A 24,972-nucleotide genomic window follows, 5' to 3' on the forward strand; every position below is an offset into this window, starting at 1 on the left:
GTTTGCATTTGAATCCATAACGATTAAAAAATAAATAAATCAGTAAACACCTCAACTTAAGCTCCATTTTAATTATTAAGATTTATTGTCTCCAACTGGTAACATATAAAGACTATCTACAATATTACATGTACCAAATAAAAAAATACTGTGTATGTTAAGCTCAAACATATCGCTTCTATAGGTTTTTACTGCCTTCAAAAAAGACTAAAAATGTGAAGGATCAAACTCACACCCCACCCCCCCCAACAAACAACAGGCAATTACAAATATAAAAATACATAACGAGTGCCTTACTTCCAATCTTTATCTCCAGATTGAACGTTAGATGAATAGTGAAAATGAAGCACCTGGGGCTAGGATGCTTGAAGTCTGTATGCCAGACAGAGCACTTTGCATGTAGCTGTCACCTCTTGACAGTCATGAGGAAAGCACTGAGATAGGGAACACTGAGCATCACCTAGCCAACAGCACACTCAGGGCAATCAGGGCTGATCTCTTTCCTAAAATTAAGCACTTGCACATCTTCTGCTGAACTTGAATAATGGGGAAACAGACTTTGTACCTCCTGATACCTAGGGGAATGCTCAAAGGCATTATATTAGGTAAATGGATAATTTCTTCTCCTTCCAGTCTATTCCAGTTGCTAGAGATGGCTTGCAACAGATTTTTGTGAGTTACCTACAGAGTTACCTGTCTCAGAAGCAGATACTACTTGAGCAGTAGAGAGGTACACAGAAGACCAATTGCACTGAACACCACCTATGACTAATTGGATGGAGCCCCAGTGTTCTGGTCTCAAGCAGGGTTGAAGCAAGATCTAGATGCTGAGTTGCTCAGCCTAGTCAAGATTTGGATGGAGGAGTTGCTTTAAAATGATACAGGCTATATATAATATATAAGTACAAAAAGTACTTATGGAGTTTAAATGATGCCAGACTAAACTCAGAAGAGCTTTTCAAAATAGAAATTTTAGACTTAAATGCCTGACTTGACCTAAATCTGACTTCAGGTTCCCACATTAAGTGATTCCATAAATTCACTGAAGTTACATCAGGGAGAAATTCAGCCTTAAGAGACACAATTTTTGGCATGTAATTTGTTCCTGTTCTAGAACCAAAATATTATTTCACTATTATTTTCAAGACCATTCTAAAGCTGTGTGACACCACTCCATATAACATTATATATTAATCTTTTGAGCAGGAGCTCAGTATTTAAGAAACTTGATTCATGTTAACTTAATTATAAGCAATCGGATTATTTATGTACCTTTATGGGTAAATATATAACAGCTCATCCGAGTAGATATGTTTTAAAGAGTGAAGTCTATTTAAATAGTAGATTCTGTGCAAGAATCTCTGCAGGTCTGACTTTTAAAAATACTGATGGAAGAGATGATATTTTCCAGGTAAATCAATTTAAATTTTTAAAGCAGGCTACATCTTTTCAAATTCCAGTAGAAACAGACAGCCAACTTGCACATATCATTAAACTTCAAATTCCCCTATAAATGACAGCCAAAGCATCCAGAAAGTTTGGTGTATTTTCTCTGAGGCTAGTTGATGTAGGAAGATTTTCATGAAACGTTTTCTCTTCTATCATGAATTCAATGATGTAAACAGTGACTGATTAAGCCTGCACTCCTTTCAGGTTGATATACCTGACAGAAAAAAACCCCACCTCACAGCTGGAATTCTTCCTGAAAACTAAAATAAATTACAAAGTAAAAGACCAATCCTCTATAGACACTTAATGAAGACAGGCTTCAAGGGGTTTTCTATACCAGAGATTACTTTACACCCCAGGACGAGACAAAACCAGCAGATTTCTGCAGCTGAAGATTGTAATCACAGAAGAATAAGGAAAATAACAAAAACATATTACTTGTTAAATCACTTACACTGGTTTTCCTTTGGATTCACAAGTCAAAATTATAGATTGTCCTTCTTCAGGCCATGAATTGGAAGAAATGATTTTAACTAAAGGTGTATCTAGGAAGAAAAAAAATAGACATCTTGTTGATATACACAAAATAGATTTATTATCTAAGAGTACATTGTTCTCTGTTTACAAAAGACTATACCATAGATTTAATTTACACTTGGAGATGCTTTTATATGGAGTCTTGTGCAATTTCCATTCTCTTCAGGATGACAATGGAACTAAACTGGTAACTTTTTACATTCCAAGGCAACACAGATAGAAAGCACATGTATACTCAGAGGAAATAACTTTTTTCTTTCTGTATTCAATGCAAATACTCCAAACCACTATTCCAAAGTTGGATATCTATCAAGAAAATAAAAAATATTGAGGATGAATAACAAGTATTCTGTGCAATTGTTTCTTTGTCTATTTATAGGTTGATATGATGGAATGCTGCTATTAGAGGAATGAATGCAATAATATACATTTGAATAAGAACACTTTTATTGTTGCAGAAGCTTGAAACTCATAATAAGAAAGCTACAATGGGCTTTCAGATAGAATACCTTGTTACAGGCATTTTACAGGATATTATTTCTGAAATTGAATAACGCTGCCCCTAAAATAGAACATTCTTTTTTTAAAACAAAGTTCACAAAGAGAATGTTTTAAATATCTTCAAAAAACACTTTATAAAGTCTGTCCTAAAAATTTAAAAACATTATTCCTATACATTGGAATTAACTTCATAGTTTTAATTGTAAAAAGATATACATTATAGGTACTGTGAATTCATGCAAATAAATATTTGCAGTAGATCTTTAACTTTTGAAAAACTTTGCCAGCTGGCTGCAAGGATATATCCCCATAATCAAAATGTTTTACATGAGTTAGAGGGGCACCTCTTGTAAGGAAAAAAAGACCATAAAGAAACATCTCTATCCAAAATATTTTTTTTTCCTTAACGAAAGCAAAAAGAGTTCATAGTCATAGCGAGGAAAACTTTCAGACTCAATAGGAAAACAAATTCTTGTTTCCTTCACATTTTCCTAATACAAAACACACACTTTCATCTATGGCACAAGAAATACTTTAACCTGCAAATCTAGAGTATCCAAGTTTTGTCTCATCCAATTTGCAATTCCTATTTTCATTAGCAGTGGGGTAGCAGTGACACCACAGATATCCTATTATCAAGGAAACGTGAAAGAGTGTGGCAATATGACCCTACAAAGTCAAATGGAAAAAAATTATATGCTGTAACAATATAATTTCTTATTGAGATGCTAATAGTCCTGTTGAACACTAAATGGCATATGAACAATTAAAAATGTCGGAAGCATTTTTCTAACTTTGATTTTTATTTTTGGCATATTATAATGTATCAGCATGGCACGAGACAAGAAAAGGGGAAGGCTTAGTGCAGGGTTGTCATAATTCCACTGAAAGCATTGTCAGCGTCATTTAGCTTTCAGTACAGCTGCACTAACCTTACACCAGTAGAAAATCCGTTCCACAAGTTCATATTTTTAGGGACCCTGCAAACCATTATGTAGGTGACTAATTCTTTGGAGGTCGTGCTGGCATTTGCTTCATTTTCAGCACATGCTTAAGGCACTGACCTCAAGTGCCTTAATAAATCAGGGCATCAAGTACTTCTGTGATTTCAGTGGTGCTATTGAAGATGAATAAATTACTCTCTTGACTATACATTGAACCAGAGGAACAAATTAGTAACAGATAGGAATCCATGAAGAATTTAACAGAGGGAGGGAGACAACTAATGCAATAAGATCAAGAGGTTTCCAGAGAAATATTAAAAAGAGCTGAACTTTGGTGGAAGTAATCATGATAGCCACAGGTGAAGAAAGAAATTAAAGGACCATCTAGCTAGTATTAATGCCTTAAATATTTAAGAAATAATCAGCATTTTACACATTACTGTAAATGACCCACATAAAATAGAAGAGTGGACTTCAGACAATTAAGCTTTCATTTGCATGGATCAATGCAGTGCTGTTTCCCCCAACCTGAAGTTCCCATTCCCACTTTATTTAATACTCCAGACAGCTCCTGTTCTCCATGTACTTCTAAACAGAGCTTACTAGCACAGAATAAGAAAGGTCTTATATGTATGTTTCACTCTCTAATGCACAATGAAGTAGTGTAGGAAATATATTCCCTTGTAGTTTTCCTTTGTTGACTTGTACAGTAACTACTTGCATCTTTAAAACAGGAAACACAGGGGTTAATTCAATATATAGTTTTTAGGGAAGCTTACAATTGACAATTTCTGTATTTAATAACAGTCCTTTTTCAAAAACTAGTTGATATTCTATTTTGGGTGTTTCATTCTCAGTGTTATTGTTTCCACTTTGTTTTCATGCTGTGCTTGATTTCTCTCAAGAAATAAAGGGTACACTTATAAGGCGAAAACTTTTAAGACAAACTTGTCCTCCACTTTGACATTCACATCAATATTTAAAATGAGAAGAAATCCTTAGAATAATTGCATCAAAACTAACCTAAATATGTTATTTTAACAAAGATAATAAACCCCTGCTGACTGATGTTTTTCCAGAACACAAAATGCTGTTACAAAATACTACCTCCTGCTAGGACTGTTCATTTTAGAAGAATCTGACAAGTTTAAATGCACTCTATCAATACTGCGAGCCTTAACCTGTCACACTCAGAAGTATTAATCATAACAACTGGAACATCATCCAATCTCCAGCAAACACCACCACCACCACTAGAAAACAAAGTCTAAAGAAACAAAAAGAGATCAAGAACAGTAATGCAGTGAGAGAGGTTGATTTATTTTCAGATATGCTTGTTATAAATAATGTAGGTATGTAAAAAAAAATATCTACTTTTACAACCAAAACAAACAAAAGGAGTAGGATCAGGGGCTTTATTGTGGGTCCTTCTCTAAAGTCAGTAGAAGTATACCAATTTACATCACTTAAACTTGCTAGAACTTTAATAATTTAATATTTTTTAGGATTTGGCCCAGTAATTTCATCGCAATAAAATATTGTAGATCAGTATTTCAAGCAGAATTCTTATGAACAAGGGACTGGTGACTAAAATTTCTTTACAATACCTACAAATATGCCCTTATCCTGATCTCTAAAGACATTGTGGAGGAGATAAATATTCCAAAAAGAATAAGCATTGGGAAAATCCAATTAAAAAATACCAACACAGTGGTTTATGTGAGTGTAGGTAATATAGCAAGCCTTTACATTAAAACAGGCTGGTTTCAATACTCAGTGACTTATTTATTTATATGCATCTCCAGCAGCATGAGAGCTGTTTGGTCCTCCAGTCTTTAGCTTGAGTAATGAGGTACTTATGAACTGCAACTGATTGCTAGCACCAATCTGAACTGAGACTCAGACATGACTTTAGACACATAGCAAGACATCTTCTACCCCTGTGTGCCAAGAATCTGCCTTTTTTGCTGGAAATAACAGCAGTGGTTACAGATAAAAACTATGGCATGTTTTTTTTTTTTTTTTTAATATATATTCTTTGCTGTTTCAGCAGACCAAAGGCTAAAGTTCCACTGAGTGTATTTCATCTGTCTTTCTAGGATTCAGGTACATCTCACTAAGCAAGACCAGGGAAGCCATTTCAAAGCTTTGGGAAGATTTATCTATTTTTGATCAGGCAATATCATCTTTATTCAGCAACATACAAAATCAGTGAATGCATGCGGAAAATTGATTTCAGTTTACACTGGTAATTAATGTTATCTGATACATGAAGAAATTAAACATTTCAGCACATGATTTTTGTTGTACTCTTAGCAAAAACTAATGGCAATGTTAATACCTCATGGAACTGCTTTACTGATTGATTTAATCTCTTTGAAGCTGTTTCAAAATAAAGGTCATTCTTATCAGTGACCACACCTTTGCTGTTAATCAGATCTTCAATGTTAAAAGGTTGGTTTGTTTGTTTTATTTCAAAATGCTTTTGCTGTTTTTACATTCCTTGAAGTAAGAAAGATTTCATTATGTATTTATATTATTTTATTGCCAAACCCTCATAAGGTTACGTGCAGGATTAAATTTTTTCATATAAATTTCTTGACATAAATTTTCTCATATAAAGTAATCACATGGAACTTGCTGGAAGATTCCCCTATGATGTTATGTTAAACTATATGTGTAAACCCTTGACAGCCAAATGTAAAAATGAAAACTGAATTCATGAAAGTAAACAAATTCACTTAAGATCATAAAGCAGGTCATCAACAGAATCAGAAAATGAAATCTCTACTAGCTTCTTCTTAGTGCCAAGATAGTAAAAAAGTAATTTGGCCTCTTTTTCCTACGTAACTTCACAAGTCCTCAGTCCCTTCAGTCCTTAGCACACTGGATTACCAGAGCTTCCGTGGATACCATTTCATGAAACTCCCAGCTACTGGTTGAGTAACTAAATCAGAGTATGACCCCTATGCCTCCTAGGGCATTAATCAGCAAAAGATGTGTGGGAATAATCAGAATTTGGAAGAAAAATCCCTTTGTGAGACAAAAGGGTAAAGGGATGATGTTATGATGGTATATTTGTTATCTAATAATCTCTCCCTAATGTAATCATCTTTGGTTAATGTAATTACAGTCCTAGAAACAGAAAATAAGACCACCTCTTTTCTTGGGCAGGTGTTAAGGTGGGTGGAGTACATATTTTGTTAAGACTTTAGAAACTACTATTGAAAGTAGTAGACTATTCAGGACTAGAAATATTAGTGATCTCATAGTCATTAGAATTCAAATAGTGCTGGAAATACACCTATTCAAAGAGGCTTGCATCAGTCTTTTCTCCAGAGAATTGAGATAGATAGATAGATAGATAGATAGATAGATAGATAGACATGTTTAGCTGTAATATAAACAGCATTTGTCACCAGACTTCTCTGCTCATTTTCTTAAATGGTAAATCCCGACGTTAGCCTTCGGTGGCTTCCAGTGAAAGGAGGATTAATGGAGAAAGTCTTAGTGGTTCTCCTCTACAGAAACTTACAAAGGAATATTGTATCAGATGTAGAAAACCAAGTCAGGGCTCCTAATTTTCAAGTTCTTTGCTGAATTATAGATATGGTATAAAAAATAAGTGCAATAATTTACTATGAAATTTAAACTCAGCACCCCAAGTACCTTCCAATGCGTCTAAAGTTTCAGAAAGCAGAACAGAACATGAACACCTCCTTCTTTTCACTTACAGAAATAGTGTTGTTAATCCCTGAAGAGATTTTAGAGGCCTGCTCTACCCCCAGGTCTTAGGAAGCCATTTCTATACTCCTCACTTACAGATAATTTGATTTTTATGAGAATTGGTAATCAGCCCACCAAAAGAGTTCTTTTTAGACAAATTATTATAACCTATGCAGTGATTTATTAGAAAAAGAGGTCCCTTACTCCACTGAGTATGGAAGTATTCATGCTAAGTAGATCAGATCCAGCAAAGTACTTATTTGACAGTAAATCGGTGATTAGAACATTCAACTCTGTGGATTAAGGGTTTGGTCTGATTCAAAGAGTGGAAGGGCTTGTGTGCTGACCTCCCATGCAATAGCAAGGGTCTAGCAGGTATTCTAAGTCTCCCTTCCACTCAGGCTTTAAACTAAGATTTCACTTTGATTCTGAAAAAGCTTTTTTCCTATGTCCTAGTTTGGATAAACCAGGATTTTCTGACACACTAAAAAAGAACAGACATTAGAAAATTCTTAACCCATTCCACATTATGAATTAGAATTCCACAAGTAACTCAGTACCGTGCAAATTGTCCCTATTTTACATCCAGTACCAACATAACAAGGAATATACCATTCACTGTACTTACATTTAAAAAAAGCTTTCTAAAGCCAGATTATGATATTCATAAAAAGGAGAACCCATAAAACTTTAATTTTTCCTACACATTTCCTAGGATGCTTAATTGAAAGTTGTCTCAACACTTTGCATCAAGTGTCTTTGATTCATCCATTCTTGGCCTTTACATGTAAAAATTTTACTGAAATGTTTTCAAAGGCCTTTGAGCTGGTGCCCTCAGAGTATCCTTCTTATTTGTCAAAGATAGCTACATTTTTAATGCTTAAACAATTTTAAACATTAAAAAAAAAAAAATCACTAAATGTAACCACAATGCCAGAAGCAGATATTAGATATTTTACTAATACCACTCCAAATTTAAGAAGACCTCTTCGAAACTGGTAATGGATATATATTCAGCTAGGGCATTTGTGTTTGCACAGTATTATTTCATGTGAAGTGCAGTACCCCTTCAAGACTTTAGGTTTTCAAACATGTTTACTGCATGAAGTCTGTACTCCTGCTTGTCAAAGTAAAATGATGTAACAGAATATGTGGGTTCTACAAAATGACAATCTCCTCTAGTATTATCCATTCATGGTTTTGAGTCCTGTACAGTGATTTTGCAAAATGTTTGCATCTTCTCTTTGTTCCTGAATACCACGTTTTTGCCATGATCAAAGCAGTTCAATAATAAATATAAACCAGGTTATTTGCTGTTTAAGTAACAATCAGTACATAAAGTCCTATCGGTCTCAACTTACAGTTTTGGGAAGTTGGTTCACATTATTCTAAGGAAATGGGTGACAGTGTCAAGAAGAAATAATATTTCTCTTGGTTTCCACTGTTGTCCCTTCATCAGATAATGTATTTTTTCTGGTCTGTAGGATATTAAAAGATCTTGCACAGAAAAAATGTCCCATTTAGTGACAGTAACATATAAGGTTCAATATAAATAAGGCGTATAGAGAAAGATTAATCTCTTGAATTATTTTAGTTTATGAGCCTTTGGGGTTCAAAAAGAAAAATCCATTGGTGAGGTTCTTTCCACTATGCATGACACACATCAGTGTGATATGTGCTGTCTAAATCTGTCTTTCTTAAAACACAAGGGATTCTGTGCTTTCACAATGTCCCACTTATTCTTTCAAGTTCAAACCAGTAGCAAAAGAGCTAGACCTAGTGAAAATGGTGGAAAGAAAGGGAGGCCCAGCTGTTCAAATATGTTTGCCTGTTGCAAATAAAAATGTACACCTCTATACAATACAGTGTTACAACAAACATTATTAAACCTCCAACACAATGCCCTCCCATATTATTAGTTTCATGCAAACAAATTGTCAGGTGCCTATTTCAAAATCAGGGCAAACACAATCCTGTCCCTAACCATGTTCTAAATAATTGAAAACAGCTCATTAATGTCGTTTGACCCTAGGCCTCCACTGGAAGACTTTGATTCTGATGCGTGTTTCCTTTGAAGGTGATTTTCTCTCTGTAGTTTATGTTATGAACATCTCTCCACCTGCAGTTAGAAGCTGAGTTTGTTGTAATGAAGTCTGTGATCCTTGTTGGACTTACTGTTTGAGCGTAAATTATGTTAACAGTAATAGGAAAGACACCAATCCAGGGAGAGACAAATATATCACTTGCTGGGTTTGTCAGAGAAAACGAGTGCTCATAATATATCAGGATGTGCTATGAGGGTTATTCAAATCCCTCCTTCTAAAAGCAATGATACTCCCTTCTTATTTCATCTTTTAGGATGATGACTAGATGTTTTTAATTACCTTTTGTGACTAGAAGTTTTCTTCTATACACAATGATTTTAAAAAGCCTTAAAAGTACTGCTAGTAAAAAAAAGGCTTTGTTTAAAAATGTAATTCTGTACTGGATCCAATAATATGAAATATGCCATTGGATCCATTCAGGAAGAGAGCTATGGTTGTGTGACAGAGCATGTCTTCCCACTGTGATCAGTGATCTTCCCATGAATGCCAGGTTTTACCTTTATGGACTCTAAGCAACACAAGAAACATATTAACTACTCGCCAGTTCAGAAAACACAAAGCCCCAGGCAGCCCACAGAACAAAATACACAGGCCCTACCTATGGTATAACATCCATGTTTTGGCTGCCAGATCATTTGGCAGAGGCACTGAAATGAGGTTTCTCTCCTTCTCTAGAGGAAATTTTGTTGGGATTTCCAGGAATAACAGGAGGATTCTCATCTTCTCAGCAAGCAGGTTGTGCCTTGTTGCAATATATGAAATTCTGCTTTGGGCCGGTTGGTGAGACCCACTGCACTCTTCTTTTGCCATAACCTTCTGCATTATTTCTAACAAGAGTGCCTTGAGCAATGGATCATAATATTACTATCCTACTCATATGAATAGGTGGCTTTGTCTCACTGAGGGTTATGTTTCAAGCTGTCTGTGTAACCAGCAATTGCCACTGCCCAGGAAAACTCGCAAATTTTCCTTTGTCACCAAAAGGAACAGAAAGGTATTAGCCCCCCATCTTCCTGCTGTTGCCCACTGACTGTTCCCAGACCATTCTAATTTCTGACATAATCATTTAACTGTGAGCAGCAGCATCTCCTGCCTGGATCTATACTACTCAGTTTTACTCTGCCATTTTTAACTGATTTATTTACCTTGTTGTTTGATTTTTTGCACACTAACCACCATTTCCTCTTTGTACCAGAGTCCAAATTAGCATGAATGATTCATTACAACACACTTTTCTTCTTACAGGTTTAGCTAAATTATGAGCTACCAACAGCATGTCTTTACTTCATAGTTTTATTTTATAACCACAAACCTTCTGAATGTTGAAAAGCTTCTATAAATTTCCCTGATATTTTATTGTGGCAGTGAACAACAACAGTTCTGGTGCTATCATTTTAAAAAATGTTATAAAAAACTCACAGTCCGATAATAAAAGATTATTGCTACCTGGTAATAAATGACTGCCAGATGATAAGATTTTAAAAGTATTTCCTGAGAGACTAATTCATTTATTTTCTACCTGGTTTTGACTGTATTTTCAAAAAACATGTTTATGTCACAGCCTTCTACATCTTTCATCATGCTTTTCTCTCTTATTGCCTTGGAACCTTTCCATCATTTCCAGATGCAAAGATAAAATAAGCAGATACCTCTGAAAATGATGATATATCTACCATCCAGATTAATTAGCACTGGAGTAAGCACAGGACAGTTTAAGGTATTTATTTTTTCCCCCCATAAACCATGAAAAGATTCTAATTTTCATAGATGGATAGCAATTACAAAACTTCTTGAAAATTCTGTATTCCTACTCAATTTTATTCCTATTTCTAAAAAACCTAAGTAATTAAGCTTAGGAAAAAAAAGACTTTTAAAGTAAATTCCAAGGACAAACCACTCTCATATGTGCAAAAATAAACATCAAATTGGATATCCCAAATGAGATCTGAAAGAAGAGAGAGGAGCACTCTAATCAGCTCTGTGGAAGTGCTCACCATTTTTAATAGCTTTTACACTTACCAGCTGCGTGCATCCTACAGCTGTGAATCAGCATTCCCCAAAATTGGGCTGCTTCTGTAAATGATAAGTAGCATGGCTTCTGCCTGTGCCCTATTGCTTTGAATAAGCACCCGCAATGCAAGTCTGTATTGGTAAACTTTATCAAATGACCCTGGGAGATACAGTAAGTTTGATGTTCTGCTTCAGAATATAACAATGATTTATTGCTTAAACAGATGAGAGAAAAACCCAGTATTATGTATCAGACAAATTATTTTATTAGTAGTATTTGTGGGTGAGACAACCTAGATCAAATGATTGTGTCATGGCAATGGTACTTCATTTCAGTAAAGGTATTCAACAATACAGTAAAATTAAGCTCTATAATATTTTTAAACACTTAGCTTTGATAAAAGTAAATACTTGGTACCGTGTCTGAATGGATATTCCTACATCTTCTTTTTACACTCCTTTAAAAACTACTTTACAGTCAAGCAGGACCAGAAACAGCATACGGTGTCTTTGTTATGCGAGATTCTTAGATAACTATTATGTCATCCTTTATCTTTTTAAATTTAGTTTAAAACGATGTTGAAGAAAAAAGTGACAACAGTTTTACCAGAAGTCACTCTTCTGGATGCAAACCAACAAGCCAAATGCCAATGTGGGGAAAAAGAAAGCTCTATCAGTGAAATATTTCCTCCTGACACTCGTAATTCATGAGTGACTGAATTCAAACAGCAACCTTTAGGAAATGCTTTAGGTTACTAATTCTGTGAACACTGATTATCTGATACCTTGTTAAAAACATCCATAGTAGCTGTTTCAACATCTCACCTGTCAGTCATACCAGATTCCTTCACCACAATTGCTAAAAAGAAAAAAAAATAATTAAGATGTCTTACTGCATAATGAGTGGCTTGGAGGTTTGGGAAGGTAAAAGAGAAGATGGAGGTACATTACCAAAGCTTCGTGGTTTCTCTCTGCTCCATTTAAAATGTGTTAAAACCTTGACCTTCCTTTGTCATGTAATGTGTTCATTGATCATTCTTACCTACACTGTGCTTGGTCTTAAATCTGGCAGAGATAAATGTGAACATAGCATTGGATATATCAGTAGACCCTGCTGACTTAAATGGTAGACAGAGTGGCACTGTCACCACAGTTCTAAATGTGTGCCACTTCATGAAGATAGTTAGCACCAGATACAGCTATTCCCCTTTACATGCTTTTGCAGAATGGTCACTGGTTTCCTAGTTATCCATTAAATCCCATACACATGTGAACGATACAGTAGAAATAATATTTTCTTTGGCAACTCAGTTCTCTTTTCTTCACTGAATGCAAAACAATGAAGCTTAGTTTTACCACTTTTATCTTAATTATTTCTGTCATGTCACTTCAGACTAAACAATCTCCATTTTGCCAGTCTCTGTAGAAATGTAAATCTCTGTTCCTTTTCACATCTCCATTGCCTTACACCATGCTCTCTCCATCTTATTTATATTTTATCTCATTTTGCCATGTCACCTAAGAGGAGTAAAGAAAATAAGCAAGAGAAAAAAAAGCCTTTTGCCTGAATCGTGTATGTTATCAAGAAATGCCTAATTCTGAGTCAGCACATGACCTTTCAATCTATCTTTATCCTCTGCATCCTCAGTTTCTTTTGCTTAAGGCCTTCAGTTTTCTGCTATGTGCAGTTTAATTATCCTGAATATGGCCTGAGAATTGCAGCACATCCAAAACTGCTGAAGGAGTAAATAAGTCTGGATGTTCAGCATACCCAAATACCCCTTCAAGCCCTTCTCTGACATTCATATCAGATACTGGACACTATAAAAGTTTAATCTGTATAAATATAGCTAACCAGGGCATTAAAATTTGACTTGTTTCTTATAAATATATACCACACCCTCATGAAGGGCATCTATTCCTTGGGAGGTCCTACTAACAATTTCTATGTACGTTTTCCTCCAAACTGCCTCACCTGCTTGCTAGTCTTTAGTTTTAGAAATAAACAGACCACAAATTGTTCTATAGGGAAGGTCTGGAACAGCTCTGTCCTTCTGTCATTAGGCTGACAGGCAGAATGTGACCAGAGTTGACCTGGGGTGTGAGTTATACAGATTCTGTAATTTTCAGTCTCCTTCCAAGATGATCCAGTTTGAAATAACACCAAATGTAGGCTAAGAAAAAATGAAAAGATATTTTAAGCATATTTTCAAAGGCAGCATGGAGCTCAATGAATCTTAGTTATGTACCTGAAAAATTCTTGCTCCAACTGGGACTTGATGTGGAACTTCTCAGACACCGGATTGTCATTCAGCCACTCAGTCTTTATTGTTCTGTTAGTGCTACCCAATATAAAGTAGTTATAACAAGTATATTTAAAAACTTGTTTTCTACTTTTTCTGTAAATTCAACCTTCCACTACCTATCTCTAACATAGATCATCTAATAAATTCACATTATATCCATGTAGGCATTTTCCTTATCAAATACAATACAGAGAAATTATTTTTAAAATCTCTTTCATAGTAATTGATTGTTAGATTAGAAGCTTCAAAAATCAGTCAGTCTTGGGAACAATGCTGCTGGGCTGTCTGTAATAAATCATTATTTCTGGAACCTACCTCCTTACACAGAGAAAGGTTTATCATTACAGGAAATCAGCTGCACTGCCTTTTTTACTCCATTACACTAGTTATCTGGTCTTTTCAGGTAGATGAACTAATGTTCTCTTTCTTATGTTGACCTAAGAATATCCTACAGTGGCTTGACTGACTCACTGTGGGGATCTCTACTGATGACAATGGCATGTGGCCAGTTGTGGCCAAATTAACTATGCAACCTCAAAAGCCTACCGTGAGCTCTGTAAGGTTCTGTCCTCAGCTTCCCCTCCAGAGACAAAACAGTTGTTAGCTCACCAATGCTCATTAATTTGAAAACGTCATCACACTGACTGAAGCTAGCATCTCTACATGGGAAAGCACTGTGCAGCTCAAACATGCATTTGGAACAGGTTCAGGGACAACCTCACTGTGCTCCATTTCTCAGTGTAGCCATGCCCTCTGTCTTTTCAGTCCTTCTACCACAGGTTGTCTCTTTGCTATGCCTAAAGGCTTATTCCTCTGAAACGGAATTGTATTTATTTTATGTTTATTTCCTGAACATCCTACATTTAATATTATTAAACATTCCTTGCCAAACTTCCTTTGAAACCTTCTTAAACCCTCTCTTAAACACATGACAAGCAAATGGAATAACCTCCCACACTATATTTTAAAATTTTATGCAGAATAGACAAGCCACCCTGGATTTTTCTACAAAAGATTTTAAAGAGAAATAAATTATATTAGATTATATTTCACTTGTAAACCATATTTGAACATAAGCCTCCAGATGGGAAAGGTCAGGATTGTACATTAACCCATTGAACTAGATATCCCCTTTGAAAGATGAAAGTTTGGCAGTACATGGACCTACAACTTTTTGAATTATTTTGCATTTAAATCATGGATTCCTTATTTTCATCCATCATTAACCTAATTGATCTCATTTAAACATGCAAATTGTGGCACTGAACTTCCGTGTTCATAGATATCATTCTTTACTGTTTACAATAACTATGCTTTATGTTTCATTTGTTTCAAACATTCACTAATATTAAAAGTTTAAACAAGATAATTCTGCTTATTAACATGGTGTTTACATAATTATTGAGCTAAATAATTAAATAGAATAACTTCTTATTTACTTTTCATTCAATATGTAGAGGCGTACATGTACTGAAGCCGTATCTTTAATTTGCATTCTTTTTATTACTACTTTTAACTGCATCTTGCACTGGTAAATATTGGAAATATCCCTCCTTTAATGGAGACAGAAGGCAAATCCGGTCACCAAAGTATTGAACTAACACTGTTATATATTTATTGTCCATATTAACATTCACACTGTGATTCAGGGATTAAAAACCCCCACACCTGTTTGGGTAAAACACCAGAAGAGTATCTCAACATGGGTGAGTCTTGGGTGGAAACCTAAATGTGTATAAGGGTAAACATATCTCACAATATAACAGGGAGTCAACTGAAAGATCTTGAAATTCATTCATTATCAAGGTCGTGGCAGTCCAACAGAACATCTTCATGGAAAGGGAAAAGCAGGGAACATTACTCAGATAGCTGACCTCTAAAGGATGGGAGCAGCAGTTGCAAGGTACCTCTCTGTCAGACTTGGGTAGCCATTTAAGAAAACATCTATCTTACCCTCATGAGCTTCTAAAGGATTTAAACAGCTGGCAGATTTTCACTGAAGTGAAGGCTCTGTAAGCCTGATTTCTTAGGCTTACAGAGATTGCCTATGATCAGAGAGGGAGGTTTTGTGAGACACCAAGGTCCTGTCTGCAGATTGCACAGAAAACATAGACCTCTTCCTTTTAAAGCAGGAACAAAAAGTAGCTTTAATCAGTAAGACCATCTAAGTTGTGAGATAAAGGACAGATAGAGAATCCCACCTGAAAAGCAGAGATCTAAGAACCCAAGGTCCAGGCCTCCTGTTCTGTAGAGATGGAGTACAACCTGAAAACAGTATTGCTATAGCCAAGCCCAGGTGATCAAGTTGATGGGTGGTATTTTGCACTAAGCAGCTACTACCCTCCATTAACTCAGGATGGGAAATATATTACCATTTTTTACGAACAGTGTGCAGTAGGATGCGCCATGCCAGAGAATGTGCTGCTGCATCTGTGCCATCATGTTACTCTTGAAAGAAGGCTTAAGCTTGAGATATTGGCCACTTTCCATGAGTTCCAAAGGTCTCTTAAGGTATCATAATTCCCAAACACTCGAACTATTCTAAGGCAAAATGGTTATAGCAAGAAAGGAAATTGTGCTAATTTGGAATGGAGAACTGAAAAGCCCTTGATGTGCAAATCTCAAGGTAGTTTGTTTGGGTTTTTTATGGCCCTAGAGAATTATGCCCTTGGAGAATCCAGGTCTTTTCACTGTATCAGAAGTTAAAGAAGAATTGGGTGCTTAAGCTTATCGACTAAAGATACAGTTAGATAAACATTTTCTCTCATGGCAAAGCCAGAACAAGTTTCAGCTCTTACAAACACTCCATCTATTTTCACTTCTGACTTAGCATACAGTTCATCTATATTTATTTGAGCTGGCTCAGTATTTTGGGGCCTTTAAAAAAATAAATGAAAAATTGTAAGGCTGTGACACCTCATTAGCCTAGTTAGTAAACCATTTCCTGGCTCTGGGGATGCATCTCTTGCCAGTCTATAGAAAGACTGAGGTAGTGTGTAATCATGCCAAATAGACTCAGATTTTACTTTTAGCCAGTGTGTCTTTGAGGGTGTCACAGAGCATGATGAAGAGATTGTCATAGGCAAATGAGAATGACCAATAATGCTGTTGACTGATCAGAAACCAAAAAAGATCAGCATCAGTGAAGGAAATTTCTTTTAGCTGTCATATTTTCTTCACTTCGATAAAACACTTTCTCTGCTTAGACAGTACAAGCTGCTTCCAAAAATGAGAAATGTGCCTTTGTTCCTAAAGTATGAGTACTCCTTAATTCCTGGGGAGTTCTAGGAGACATACCTGAAGTATAAAAAGTAAAAAAAAATTAAATCCTGAGGCCAAGGAAAAAAGGAGATAACTCATGCCAAACTTGAAGAGGAAAAAGTTTTTTTAAGCACAAAGTTGGGGAAAATAACTAAAGTAAGTAAAAAGAAAGCAACACACTAAAAGAAAATTAAAATCTAATGTCTTAGTTGAACAGCTTCAAAAAGACAAATGGTCTGCCTCAGCCACACAGTTAAAAGAAAATGTATGTGACACATATTATACCCATTTACAGTATAGAGGGACCACGTGTAGGCAACAGGGAAAAGTGTGTCGTGTCGTGTGTGTGTCGTTCATCCCCGTCCCGTCTCCGTCCCCCCCCCCCCCCCCCCTTATATCATAACTAAGAGGTGTCCAATTTTGTGTGCTTTTGCATGGGCACAAATCTGCTCCTTCTGAGCTACAAAAAGACAGCAAGTCCATGGCTGAGAAAGTCATCCTGAACAGTCAACCTAACATATTTTTAATGTACTTAATTCATTAGAATTACACATTAAGATTGAAGCGGACACTTTTTTTTTTCTCTGAACACTTTTCTGACCTGCACCTGCAAGTGTTTTAGGCATTCTTCACAGACAAAGGGTCTGTCAACTATGCACAACCCTTTGTCTTTTTTTATAATGCCTTATTTCATGCAGTACTATATGAGTGTATATTATAATATATACTTAGTATCTTATATTGTCAGATTCACACACACACACACATATATTTCATATATTTTCTACTTTTTTTTGCTCAGAATGTGTAATTGTAGAAACTGTTCCAACAAAAACTTGAAATAAACCAAGTAAAAATAAAGGGCTAAACTCTCTTAGTGAGCATCAGATAATGTAGCATTTTGATAAAAAATGCTCTGCTTTACACCAGCAGAAATTCTAAACCCATACTGTTGTCAGAGAAACCTGCATTTGTTAATACATTGGAAATCACAGTTAGTTCACTGTTGTTAGACACACATGCACACATGTACACACTATTTTCCTCATGGCTGCACAAGTGCATTGCTGATTTCCTTATCTGCAACCTGCTGCATTCGAGGCGTTCTGTTTACTTAATTCAAAATCAATAAGTTTATTTCCCAGCCAATAATTCCAACATTCTCTTGGAATAGCTGCCTAATTTCAAAGTCAAGTTCAGACGTTCATTGCAAAGGAATCTAGTAACAACCCACAAATGAAGAAACAGCATCACTGGAATAGCCTGTAGAAGCAAGTTAGCTGATGTCTATAGACTTGTCAGACTGACAATTCACTGCACATCTGTGTCTGCCAATATAGAATTTACTCAAAATTGCCTCTCTAGACACTTCTTTACATAACACATATTTAGCTTATTAGTGCTGTCATTTGGGAGTGTGGTCAGCTTTTGAGCAAAATCTCACTGAGTCCGTTAGTACGGATCACATCACAGCTGCCATTTTAGAATCACGATGATTAGGTTTGAAGTTCAAATGATTTGATTTCACTTTAAAGCTTCAAAAGCAGCCTCTGGGGCAGACTTACACAATTAATTTTTACTGAGATCTGCTGGGTAATTTACTGTAGTCAGAGAATCTTCACTAAGGTAAGGTAATTACCACTGGGTAATTTTATGGTACTCTGTTCAGTAGGAAGCAATGTGTTGGCTGGCTTCTGCTCAGATAAGACCCGGAGGAAAGTGAAGATGCTGCTTCTGGGAAACAACACGTGTCTGAGACATTGAGGAGGAATGAGCAGAATTCACTCACTACCCAGATGTGGACCAGAAGTTGTACTTGCCCTCAAAATGTCTTTTCAGGAGTGTGCATGAGGAGTTACAGTATACATCATACTGAGAAGTTTTCAAAATTGAAGTTCTGCACCTGTGATTCTTTAATACAGGAATAAAGAATGAATTCTTAGTTCAGTTTGAACACAGAAGTAAACAATGAAATGAAATATCCCTTTGAGATTTGTATTTATCACTTACAAGAAGCACTTCCTAATAATCAGTGGCAGCTAGGCTGACAAGCAAACTTCAGAGCAAAACCACGGGGGATACAAGTCTATTTTAGGTTTACTGTTGACAGTGAGGGTCAGAGGAAAAATAAACTCAGCAAGCAGTGTCATGCTACCACAAACCTCTGCTGGCCAAGCAGAAACTAAATTACGGCTAAACCTTTCAGCACGACAAAGACTTGGGCAACTGGTCTGCCCTGCAGTGCACAGAGCATGACATACAGATGAACAGGATTAAGCATAAGTGGGATGTAACATAAATGAGTGATAAATAAAGTTCAAAAGATTGGATGAGCTAATTATCCCACAATCTGGAGTGGGGTACAGTATATTTTCCCCAATAGCATCCCTATTATTTTAATATTTGAAGTCTACAAAATTATTCTGGAAAGCCATGTGAAAACAAGGACAGATAATGGTCTCCTTCAAGATATCCTTTTGGTCAAGCTATAAATAATATAGGTAATCTCTACTTCTGGACCTAACCATTAAAAAATGAGAGCAGCAGAAGGGCTCAGACATTCTTTCTATTACATACACAAATATATATTAAGAGAACATAAAAACTTTTTTCTCTTAAAAGTTTAGTCCTCGGCTTAATTTCATGTACTGCAATACTACTGGGGAAAGCTGATTTGATTGCTTTATCACATTAATAAGAGCTAAGATTTGTGTAAAGGGAAGAAGAGGGAATAAAGTATATTCCATATTGATAGCACTGCTGATGGCATTACTGGCTTTCATTTTGTTAAGTTTACTTCCTATTAAAGCTGATGATAAAAGCAGCTGTGTGGGCTCATAAGCACCTCTATCTACATCTCTCCATGGACTCATTACAAATATCTGTTTCATATAGTCTCATTGTCTAGGACAGATTTAATTTTATTCTATTTTCACTAGGCATAAATAAAAATCTGTCATTCCAACCATTGCATTGCTTTCCCTTTTCTCTACCTATCATCCATTGAATGCAAAACACAATCCTGTAATTCCTTGTGTTTTGTTGTTTTCCTTTTCTTTGCTTTTTTTGTTTTGATCAAGCTACAAAAGTTTTGTCCATTGTCAGGGGCTAGTTGCTTGAAACAAAGAAGACTATTTTACTTTCAAGCATAATTACACAGGACAGAAATAGCTAGAAATTTTATTGTTGCCCTTTTTTTCTAACTTCTGATGACACGCTGATAATTTGTAAGGAGCATCCACATACCACAGATAAAATAAATCAGATTTTAGGTAGGTGTTTAAAAACCAAGTGCAGTTCTAGTGATGCCCAATCACTGTGCACCTGATCTCTGTCAAACTGATGCTCACCTGTGCTGTTCTGTTTGACCATTATAAGGTACTTGCTTACTATTCTCCCATATCTCTCTGCTCATCTGAAATACCCCTGGGACATCCAGAACAAGTGCCCTACAGACCAATGAACCACTACTTGGTTGTGATTTTGGAGCCTATAAGATGTCAGATTAACAAATTCTCCTGACTCTTCTCATGGGGTCCCATAATTCATCTGTTTTATCAGCACTATTTTGGAACTGCTGTCAGGTGGCATTGGGTCAGCTCACATTGGGTCCTGTGAGCATGCCTCTCATTAATACAAATAGGATGTCTCTTATATGTTTGAAGTCTCATGGATGGATGGAAAAAAGTCAGAAGTTTCCAGTGACTTCAGTAATACCCACAAGGTTGGTGAGCAATGCCGGGAGAATAAAATAAAGGGGCTCAGTTCCAGTGCGATGTACTCAATTCAGAATCTTTGGGATTGCTCTAGTAAATCATCTTTCTCATCTTCTTCCTTCAAGGCTCTGTCCTGAACCATATAATTAGTTCCCTGAATCTCCTCTTTTTATACAGTTTCCTTTATAAACTTGCCCAGTGGAAGACTTCTCAGTGTGTTGACCATGGAGACGTACGTGGTAAGGAAAGGACAATAATAGCCTATTCTTATCTCCTTGTCACCAATAATAAAATACTGCTTTATCCATGGTTTTAAATAATATTTCCACCCTCTCTTCTAAACTTGAGCTTCTTTTGGCACATTTCTTACTTATCTTTCCATGTATAATGATTCTATATTAGCACTGGAGAATATTAAACTGATTGGTGGAAAATTAATGGAGCAAGCAGGAATGATAGACAATAATTACTTGTGCACTGTGGCTTTTGATAAGTTGGGAGTCTGAGCCTGAGGGGCAGTAACATTAGTAATTGTAAACGCCTGGTGCAGTTTGTCCTTGTTACAGAACTTCAGCAAACCCACAGAAGAGAGGAAAGGGTCTTGTTCAAAACATGAAGCAACAGGCATAGAGGAAGACGCACCCCACTGCTATTCAGCAAGGTAGCATCTTGCTACCTGGGGTGCAAATCGGAAGGAAATACAAATATTCAAGAAGCTTTATGAATGAGAGGCCACTGAAAGGCTTCTCTGCTTTACAATCTTATGATGCCCACACAAAACAGAACCCTGTCTTTACCTTGAATCACATTACATTGCAGCCACTGTGACTCAGTTTAAACCTCGTAGAGTCGTCCTGTTTCTGCAGCTACTGTTTGGTTCATCTCCTGTAGTGCCAATATCTTGAGCAGGGCACTGAGGGAAGAGCAAGCAATTTAGAAGCAAAGGCATCAGCCAGCTCAGTGGCTGGTGGTTGTGAGATTTAGAATTCAAGGAAATAAATCTGTTAAGGAGTCGTGTCTCTAGTACAGATGCCATTTGAACATGTTAGGGGAGGCAGGTGTTTAACAGCCATTTGATGTCCCTCAGTAAAATGACGGGTAGAATGTTTCAGAAAACAGTTATTTTCAGTACATATTACTTGTGGATGCTAATCCAACTCCTCATTTTCAGACTTTGTTGCAGATGGCATTTTTAGCAATGCTGTCAGCTTCTATGCATGGAGTACTGTTGTCATTACTACATTTTATATGTGCTATGAGTCTTAGATCCTTATAGAAATATCCCTGTTTTTATATGTCAGCAGTCCTTGACATGGTCTGTTAAGAACTAGCTGCAGTTACTGGGAGTTTGTCTGCTTTATGGACAAGCTTGTCTGCTTTATAACAGGTTGATTACACCTATCCTAGAAACAGATTAATGAAAGGTCTCTCTCCTTCACCTGGTCTGACAATATTTTGCAGATGCTTGTTTTTGCTGTCTGGCAATCAAAAATACAGGTGTTCTGCAGAAATCCAAATAGCTGTATCCTGAAGAATGGTGGGTACAATGCAAGTGAATATGAAAATGGCACCTGATGGTGAAAAGGTGTTCACCTGAGCATCTCACAGTTTATAAGTGAAAAAAACCTCATTTGTTCAAAGGACAATTCAGAGTAGGGCACACAGATACATGGGCGGGTTCATTCAACTTTGAAACAACGCACTGTGGAAAACATCAAGTCTCCAGAAATTCTATTTGAAAAAATAAGTCCATATATAGAGATACAAAACAACTGAAGCTTGGATTATGTAGAGTAACATCTTGTGTAGACAAGGCCTAAAAATAAATTCTAAAGGCCCACTCCTCCTAGACTTGTGTTATTAACAGCATTACACAGAGCTTCATTAGCAAGATTCAAAGTTGTTGAGGCAGTCTGCTGTGAACTTTGCTTCTTCCAAGGAAAACTGTGAACTACTATGATCTTGATTTTTAGGAACTCTTACACATTCTTACAATGATAAACAAAAAAGACAAATGTATTTGTTTCCTCTCTACCATTTCCCAGAGCAAACCAGGAACTCAGTGCCATAGTGTTTTCACTGGTAAAGCTCTCATTAAACTTTTCACAGTTGCTCCTGTAAAAAACCAAAAAAACCCCAACCCCAATCAAACAAGCAAATACAAACCAGAGATGTAGGCTAAAAGAAAGACACTATCTATTAGCTCAATACCAGAGATTTTTTTAGTTTTCCCACAATAGAAACTCTGAGACAAAACAAAACTACAAAAGCAGGCATATATAACATGTATTACTTACAGTGTATTTCTAGAACCTGCATTGCTATCTGAGGTGTAGAGTTTAGGGACTCATGATCTACTCTGCAACTTACAACTGCACCATCATCATTGCGATCTGCTAGGAAATCCAGTGTGCTGCTGACTGTGAATGTTTTACGATTTGCGTCTTCTTCTTTTAAATATTTAACATCTGAAAGAAAGAATAAACAAACAATTTTCTCTCCAATATTTTTAGGAAAAGTAGTCCAGCATTAGACAGCTAAATTACCTATCACACTTGTTGAAAAAACCATATCTTTCATATCTGTATTGGTCTCTTTAAAACAAAAGTAATTAGACTGTAGTTATTTCTCAATTTGCTCTGATTTTCAGAGCAGGAGATATATATTGAAGAAGAAAATTTTAAAATTGGTTACATGATACTGCAGACGAATGGAAGTTCCTTTCATCAGTATTTCTTATATGTTTTGGTCCAAATTTGATATAAACTTTCTCTGCAGTTCATTAGAAAAAATGTGGTCTCCTCCCATTCTCACTTCCTTTATGTATTCAGTGTCACTAAATATTAAATTTTCTAAGTTCATGCTTATAATCTTTCATAGTAAAGCAATACATGGATATTACTGAAACCATGTGAATTAATGGTTGCATGCATGTAGTCACATTATTCGTGTCGTTTGGCTAGAATTATGCTAATTTATGAATTAAATTAACCCAAAGTAGAGCCATCAATGCTGATGAACAGCTATAAATAGAGCATGTCATAGTATTTACTGGAATCTGCAGACAAGTCCCAGGAAGACTGGAAATAAAATTATTTCAAAGAGACCTTCCATTCACTGCTTTATATCATGTTAAATTAGTCCACTGGCCTTGTGCAGACTCAGTCAAAAATCTCTTTGTCAGTTTTTAGCCCAAATACTAGAGTATGAGGAGCCTACAGCTATGCTTAAAAGGTATTCAACTCAGTTGAAGATTAAGGTTCAAATTCAGAAAATTTTATTACAGGACATACATGTTAGACTAGAACTAAAGATCCAAAAGACTAAGTATTTATTTTTAAAAGTTTTAATGTATTAAGTGCAACATGAGATCTTCTTACACATACTGTATAATTGTTTTACTTCATTCCCAACTACTTATAATACTTAGGGAATTTAATTTATTTCAGCAAAATAGTAAGCTTGTTATATTGATTTGTTACAATGAAAGCTTTAAAAGACATATAATACATAAAAATACATATTAGATTACACTGAGATTGCATATGTCCTCTGTGTCCTAAAAAAAGAAAAAGTGAGAGGTTTCAGTTTTACAAATTATACTAAATCCCTTTAGAGAAGAAGTTGACCTAAATAAAATTTCAACGAAATATCTATTTAGAAAGCAAATCTTAAATAGCTTAAGCTACATCTTTTTAGATTGAAATTAGAAAGGTGGTCTTTTTCGTTCTCTCCAGATAGATGAAGGCACCATATAGTTATAGAATTTCCATTTTCCCCGAAGAAATAATTATTTCTTGCATACAAGCATTTTTCTCCCTGTTGGTTGCTAATCTTTAAGAGATTTCAATTTCTGCCATGGTGGCTATTAATATTTAGGGATCAGTAGGTGAGAGAAATATTGACCAGGGCTAAAGCAAAATTATTATAATCAAACAACAAATGTCTTCACTGATATTTAAAGCAAACAAATGAGATTTTGTTCCCAGAGTTCGGTTTCTAAGTTTAATAATAAGCACCTATATAGATAGCCTGCTAATAAGTAAAGTACACATCCTTTTGCTTACTGACTTCAGGTGGAGGACAGACAGCTCCTGAAAACATCAACTTTAATTTCAGGGAGAGGTTGTGGATGCTTAATCCTTTAGAAAAACAAAAGCAGTTAATTTCCTAAACGGATGTTTAGAAGCCTTTCTCTAGACGTCTATTGTTTGGAAGAGTTCCACTCTTAATTACCTCTGAAAAAAGGATGGTGATACTATTCTATAAACTGTTGACATCCTCACCAACAGAAATTCTTAGCTTGTCTACTTTATCAGCTGTATCTTCTGTTTCTTCATAGCAAAATGATGATGTGATTATAATATATACTAACTGAATGTAAGCCCATCTGGATGTAAGAGCAGTGGAGATCAGG

General features: G+C 35.9%; 1 protein-coding gene across 3 annotated transcripts in view; it reads right to left on the bottom strand.

Moving 5' to 3' along the window:
• CADM2 (cell adhesion molecule 2) overlaps positions 1-24,972 on the bottom strand; it is a 697,075-nt gene that overhangs the window by 101,587 nt on the left and 570,516 nt on the right. For all 3 annotated transcript variants that reach the window (XM_074901140.1, XM_074901148.1, XM_074901138.1), the window contains 2 exons: positions 22,853-23,023; positions 1,904-1,994 (listed from right to left, as the gene is read on the bottom strand). In XM_074901140.1, the coding sequence (XP_074757241.1) occupies positions 1,904-1,994; positions 22,853-23,023 (262 nt within the window). The remainder of the gene's footprint in view (positions 1-1,903; positions 1,995-22,852; positions 23,024-24,972) is intronic.

This window comes from Athene noctua, chromosome 1, assembly GCF_965140245.1.
Source record: "Athene noctua chromosome 1, bAthNoc1.hap1.1, whole genome shotgun sequence".
In the NCBI taxonomy this organism is placed as follows: domain Eukaryota; kingdom Metazoa; phylum Chordata; class Aves; order Strigiformes; family Strigidae; genus Athene; species Athene noctua.